Source organism: Suricata suricatta, chromosome 8, assembly GCF_006229205.1.
Source record: "Suricata suricatta isolate VVHF042 chromosome 8, meerkat_22Aug2017_6uvM2_HiC, whole genome shotgun sequence".
NCBI lineage: Eukaryota > Metazoa > Chordata > Mammalia > Carnivora > Herpestidae > Suricata > Suricata suricatta.
The window spans coordinates 2796076-2803030 of record NC_043707.1 but is presented as its reverse complement, the minus strand read 5'-3'; the positions used below and the strand labels follow the sequence as shown (position 1 = coordinate 2803030).

Genomic DNA, 6955 nt, shown 5'->3' with positions numbered 1-6955 from the left:
CACCCGCCGGCGCAGGCAGCGGGCCGGACAGCCCGGCGCTCTCCGTGACGTCACCGCGCCGCGTCCCAGGAAAGCCCCGCCCCGCCCCGCCCCCGCGGAGCGTGGCGTCCCAGGAGCTGAGGAGGGCGGTCATGGCGCGCGAGTTGAGGGTGTTGCTGCTGCTGTGGGGGCGCAGCCTGCGGGCGCCAGCGTTGGCGGCCGTCCCGAGAGGTGAGGGGGACCGGGCGGCAGGCGGGCCCCCCCCTTAGGTCCCGAGCCGGCTTCCTCTTTCGTGGGACACGTGAAGTTCTGTGAGATTTATACGCCACACGCGCGGCGCGTCCGTGTTTCACCCCGGCCCTCAGGTGGCGGGAATGCGCCCCGGTCCTGCGGGACTCTTGCAAGTGCTTTTTCGCGTGGAGCCCCCCGCCTGGTTCAAGCACAGGGGTCGGGCGCCCCTCACTCCTCAGCGGAGGGCAGTTTCGGGGAGTGGAAGGGGAGGGCGCATGTGCGCCGGAAACGGACTTCACCTGGGTGATTCACTATAAGCCCCTTCGTGGCGATTTTATTTCTCCTCGCCCAGGTGGTTTTACACGGGCGTGATGCAGAAGCCACTTGGTGTGCCTCTTTCAGCCCTCAGTGCCCGCTGTGCCTGGGAAAGCTCCGGGCTGCGAGCCGGGCAGAACAGGCTCTGCCCCGGTGTAGCCCCCGGACTGTGGGTTTTGACCGCAGTGTTCCCAGGAGAGACCGGGGCGGGGAGGCTGGGAAGAAGGACCGTGATCTCCGCTTTCTCCCTCCCCACGGGGAAGCAGCCATTGGTGAACGACTTAGCGTTCCTTCCAGGTTCTGTGCACATGTGAACAGATGTGTCTACTTTTATGTGAAAAGGCCTAAACCGTATTTACAGTTTGCTGCTTTACAGTTTGCTGCTGAATTTTTAAAAAAAGTTTACTTTTGAGAGACAGAGCAGGGGAGGGGCAGAGAGAGAGGAACAGAGGGTCCGAAATGGTCTCTGCGCTGGCAGCAGAGCCCCCATGCAAGGCTCCAGCCTTGAGCCACCCAGGCGCCCCTGAATTGTTTTTTAAGATTTTAAGTAATCTCTACATCCAACGTGCGGCTCAGACTCGCAGCCCCAGGATTTAGAGCCGCATGCCCTTCTGCCTGAGCCAGCTGGGCGCACCTGCTACTGAATTGTTCATAACGTTCCCTGCGTAGCTTACACATCTTGCCTCAGTATCCCCCGGCCTGTCTGTGGCTTTCCAGTGGCTGCATTGTATCCCGTGTTATGGACTTCGCGTTTACCTAGCCATGCCTGGGCATAATCAAGATTATTTCTGGCTTTTTTTTGTTTTTGTTGTTACAGTACTGTGTGGAATGGGGTTTTTTTTTTTTTTCCCAGCTGGGAAAACTTTATTTTTTAAAAATTTTAAACATTTACATTCCAGTTAGCATATGGTAGGATAATAATTTCAGGGAGAATGGGCGAGTATTTAACTCTCTGTGCACATGTATGGTATTTCTTTAGAATTATAGAATTCGAGTTTTAGAATTGATGGTTCAGAGTCTGTGCGTATTTGAAATGTTAGCTGGTATTGCCAAATGCTGTCCACACAGGCCTTAGCAATTTATATTCCCATTAGACGTCAGTGAGACTACCCAGGTCAAGGTTTTTTCTCCATAGCGTGTGGTCAGAGTGTGTTCATTTGCTTAATTTATATGCCTTCTAAGAATTTCTTTTTCATATCGTTTACAGTTTTTTCTGTTCCCTGAGTTTTAAGTGTTGGTGTCTCTTTTTTTAAACAATAGTTTTTTTTAACGTTTTACTTTTTTTGAGAGAGAGCGTGAGCGCGTGCGCACTGAGCACCAGTGGGGGAGGGGCAGAGAAAGAGGGAAAGAGAATCCCAAACAGGCTCCACCTTCATTGTGGAGCCTGACCTGGGACTCTGTCTAATGACTGCAAGATCACGACCTGAGCAGACATGAAGAGTCTGATGCTTCAACACCTGAGCAACCCAGGCGCCCCTTTATATTTTTACAGGTTTCGCGTAGCCTGACATAGGGCTCAAATTCACGAGATCACGACCTGAGCCGCTATTAAGAATAGGATGCTTAACCAGTTGAGCTACCCAGGCGCTCCTCAAAATATATTTTTTAACATAATCCTTTAAAAATTTTTTTTTAAATGTTTTATTTATTTTTGATAGACACGGCCTGAGAGGGGGAGGGCAGAGAGAGAAGGAGACATAGTACCGGAAGCAGGAGACATAGAACCGGAAGCAGGCTCCAGGCTCTGAGCTAGCTGTCAGCACAGAGCCCAATGCGGGGCTCGAACCCAAGAACGTGAGATCTGACCTGAGCCGAAGTTGGAGGCTTAACCGACTGAGCCACCCAGGCGCCCCTCAAAATATTTTTTTTAATATATTTTTTACATCTATTTTTGAGAGAGAGCGTGAACAGGTGGGGGCAGAGAGAAAGAGACACAAAATCCGAAGCAGGCTTCAGGCTCTGAGCTAGTGGTCAGCACAGAGCTCGACGCGGGGCTTGAACCCATGAACCGTGAGATCATGACCTGAGCTGAAGTTGGACGTTCAACCGACTGAGCCACCCAGATGCCCCCTCCTCAAAATATTTTTAATGTTCTCTGGGACTTCCGAGATGATGTGACCCTGCTGTTGGGGTCATAGGTTAAGTGGGAGCATGTGGGTGCCCAGTGTATGGGGCCATATTGGAGGCCTCTGTGGCCAGACAGGGAGTGCAGACACACGAGGATGATTGCTTGTGGGGGTCTGCTAGAAGAGAGGGTCATGAGCCATGTCTTGAGAGCACCAGATGTAAGGTTAGGAGGCACTTCTGAATGATTGGGTTTGACAAATAGTATATGGGAGTGAAGGTGAGTGAGATTGAAAATTACGTCCTTGCTGTTGTGTTAGATGTGCATGTGGACCATTTTCTGTAATCGTCAGGATAGTCACGGTGCCAGACCTGGGCCACTGTGGGGAGAGCCCAGCTGCAGGCACTGAGAGGCCCGCACACCTGACTGCACGCCCTCGGGACCAGGTGCTGCCTACAGATAACGTCCCTGGGGAATCTTACGTTGACTGGTAGTTGGGAACCGACACTTCCTTTGCCTGGTAAAATGTATTTACTCATTATAGGGAGTTAGGGATATCAGAACCTGGGTATTCAGGAAAATGTACTGTCAATGGTGAAAAACCTAAACTGCCATCAAACTTTTCCACCGGTTCCTACAAGTAACAGAAGTAGCTGGTAGACAAACAAAAATACCACCTCCCAAACAAGAGATGATGAGCCTGAAAAATCAGCAGCAGGGAGCACCTGGGTGGCTCAGTCGGTTGAACACCCGAGCTTTGATTGCAGGTCAGGTCATGATCCCAGGATTGTGGGATCCAGCTTCACTCTGTACTGACAGTGCAGAGTCTGCTTGGCATTCTCTCTACCTCCTTTCCCTCCTCTGCTTGCCCCCCCCCCCCGTAAACTTTTTATTTTTTTAATGTTTATTTGTTTTTGAGAACAGCGAGAGAGAGCATCAGCAGGGGAGGGTCAGAAAGAGAGGGTGACCAAGAATCTGAAACAGATTCCAGGCTCTGAGCTGTCAGCACAGATCCTGATGTGGGGCTTGAACCCACAAACCATGAGATCATGACTTGAGCCGCACTGGGATGCTTGACCGACTGAGCCACCCAGGCGCCCCCAAAATAAATAAACTTAAAAAAAAGAGAGAAACAGACTTGGTCTCCAAAAGCAAATGATTGTGTTATGTGGTGGAGAGGGTAGCAGGTTGGTCATTCCATGTGGCTCTGTAGCTTCAGTGACACCACAGCCCCTGAGCCCTGTTTCCTGATCTCGGGGATGCTCTTGTTCTCACCGTTGACGTTGCCAGGACCCGTCATGAGGCAGCCACAGTAGGACTGGTCAGTGCTCAAGTTAGCGTCTTCTGCCTTTTCCAGTCTCTGTAAGCAGGACCCTCTGCTGGAATTTTCTGCCTTAGACTTCTGAGGGGTGAGGAGTCTGCTCCAAGTGCTGGAAATGTGAGAAGAGCAGGGTTTGTGTCTTTGTTGTAGTTGTTCAAGGAGGCTTGTTTTATTTCCCAAAATGAACCCCACCTGCCCCTGTGCTGCCGCAGCTTCACAGTTTTTTCCTTTATTCTTTGGTTGCGTTATTCTGCTTTGTCCCTGTGCTCTTACTTTGTTTGAGGGGCACATGCTGTTTAAGTTTCACCCTCCCGCCTCTTGTGCTGCAGCCGGCTCAGAATTTAGTAAGCAAATTTCAGGTGTCCAGGCTCTTTTCATGATGAGCGGACGGCCCTGTGGCTCCTCTTGTGAAACAGCAGTTTGTGCTGCTAACATAACATAATGAGAATAGGTTTGATCCTTAGCCGCTTAGCGTCTCCATGTCACGGCCACCTCTGTAAACCACAGTGCTGGGGCCTTGGCTAGTGCCAACGAGCCACATATGCAGGGTATGTGGCGGACTGCCCAGGAGGCACCGCGTGGGCCTTGGGCATCAGGCGCTGGGTTAGGACCAGAGGGGTTTGGTGAATCTGCAGGTCAGACCAACTCAGATATAAGAGGTTAGCAGAGGCCTTAGTAGTCACTGGCCAAGTAGGTGGCCAGGAGTGAGGGAGGAAAATCTCCCCAGTGTTTGGCTCCCCGTGTGCACTAAGGAAAATGACTGCTTGAGAGAAGGGGGACAGGGGATGCAGTCAGGTTGGTGAGAAAACAGACATTTCCCACCTCTGCCCCAGAGTCAGACACCGGGTAATGACGGTGATTGCTGTAAGGAAGGTGTCACTGAGGCAGGGCCGGTGGTTGTGGTCTCCGACCAGAATCTCAGCTTGGGATCCACAGAGTGAACCCGCTTTACTCTCCACTGAAATGTGTCAGGTTCGAAGCCACAGGATATTTTTGAATTTGCATTTGTGATGCTTCAATGTATCCATCTAAAATATTTACTGTTTTTTTAAGTTTATTTAATTTTGAGAGACAGAGTGCTGCCTGCGAGCAGGGGAGGAGCAGAGAGAGGAGGGGAGAGAGACTCCTAAGCAGACTCCTTGCTGTCATTGCAGAGCCCGACGTGGGGCTCCAGTGAATGTGAGATCATGGCTGGAGCAGAAACTGACTGAGCCACCCAGGTACCCCTGAACCCAAAACTTTAAACGTAGAAATATTTTCACTGAAATGAGATGAGCAGGTTTCAAACTTTTCTTGTCATAAGCTCCCTGGAAGAATTGCATTCATACCGTGACCTGCTATATACAAGGACACGCGTATGATGCAAGTGCGTGCGGCTGCCTAGCTGGAGCGGCTTTGTAAATAACCTGTGTGTGGAAATACCTGCGTCATCCGGTGTATTCTTTTGCTTTCCGTTTCTTTTCTTTTTTTCCTTCTTTTGAATTTCTGGCTTAACCCATATTTAGTGATTTCAAAGCCAGCCATCAAAATTGGTGGGTCGCCAGTCTTGACCTGTGGGAAGCTCTCTGGGGTGTGTGGCCATGCCTCCTGAGAAAACAACGCGTGTTTATCGACGGCCTGCTTGCACTCCAGCAGCGTCGTGCGGAAAGCAGACGCCAGTGGGCGGTGCAGCGCACGTTTCCCACGTGGGTGGCAGTATCGGCTCCTTTAACACGCCTCTCGGCTGCCTCCAGTCCACGTGGCACTGCTCTGGTTCTGGCCAGGGTGCACAACATACAAGAAAGAATCCTGACCCTCGATGGCACTGAGGTGGAGACAGGTGAGTGCTGTGTGGGTGTTAGGGGCTAAGCTCTCTGAAGAAACCAAAGCAGGAAGGAGAGCCTGGCGGAAACAGGGTGGTCAGGGAAGGCCGCCTGCTAATCAAAGCCTGGAAGAAGGTGAAGGTGGCCTGGGAAGGGTGGCTTGAGCCGAGGCAGCAGCCCGTGCCAGGGTCCTGAGGCAGGAGCAGGCTGATATGTTGCAGGGACAGCACGGAGGCAGGGGCCAGTGCTGGGGCGCGCTCGAGAGCTGACAGGTCAGAAGCATGCCTCTTCCGCCTAAATGTGACTCGGGTTGAGATTTGGTCCATGGGGAAGACTAGGTGTTGAGTTCAGAGAGAGTTAAGGCTAATATTCTAAGAGTTTTCTGAGAAAAATCCTAAGTTTCTGTTGCTGAGAAGAAGATAGGGCTGTTTTCCGGACTAGTTGGTGCCACGAGAAAAGTCTCCCCCCCTCGGCGGGCTGCACGGTGGTGCTGTGGGGGTGCGCTCACACGCCCCTCAGAAAAGAGCTCTGGGCCTCGGCGGCCCGCCCTGTGATGTGTCTTGGGGCGTGTTTCCCGCCGCTGCTGAGAGCGCTGCTGTCGCCGCGCTACTGCCCCGTGTGGGGCCCCCAGGCAGACCTTTCCTGCCGGGCATGTGCAGGTCCCTCCCAGGTCTGGTTTACAGAACGGGCCTGCGGAGCGCGAGCCGAACCGTGTTTTAAAAGTTTGTCCGTCTGATGTGAAAATGCTGTCTTGTTTTAAAGTGCATTTCTTTAGTCCCGAGTGTGGTAAAGCATCTTTGTCTTTGATTTAAAGCCATTGATGTTTCTTTTTTGGGAATTGCTATTTTTCTCTTACACTCTTGGAGTGACCTTCTATTAAGGAAGCTGGCCCTCTGCGACGTTTTCAGATGTTTTTTTCCTAGTGTATTTGCCTGTCAACTTTTTTTTTGGTAGTATGATTCTTAATGGTTCATACAATTTTTTTAATGTTTTTATTTATTTTAGAGAGAGAGAGAGAGAGAGAGAGAGTCAGCAGGGGAGGGTCAGAGAGAGAGGGAGACACAGAATGTGAATATAGGCTCCAGGCTCTGAGCTGTCAGCACAGAGCCTGATGTGGGGATCGAACCCATGAACCATGAGATCATGACCTGAGCCGAAGCCAGATGCTTAACTGACTGAGCCACGCAGGCGCCCCCATACATTTTTTTTCTTTTTTTCTCTTCTTTTTTTTTTTTTTTTTTT

The 6955-nt window shown here is 51.3% G+C and overlaps 1 protein-coding gene across 1 annotated transcript in view; it reads left to right on the top strand.

Annotated features, from left to right (window-relative positions):
* The first annotated feature begins 92 nt into the window (after window positions 1-92).
* The window catches only part of TRAP1 (TNF receptor associated protein 1), a 47671-nt gene continuing 40808 nt past the window's right edge, over window positions 93-6955 (top strand). The window contains exon 1 of the mRNA XM_029946938.1: window positions 93-210. Coding sequence (XP_029802798.1) covers window positions 132-210 — 79 coding nt within the window. The 5' untranslated portion in view covers window positions 93-131. The remainder of the gene's footprint in view (window positions 211-6955) is intronic.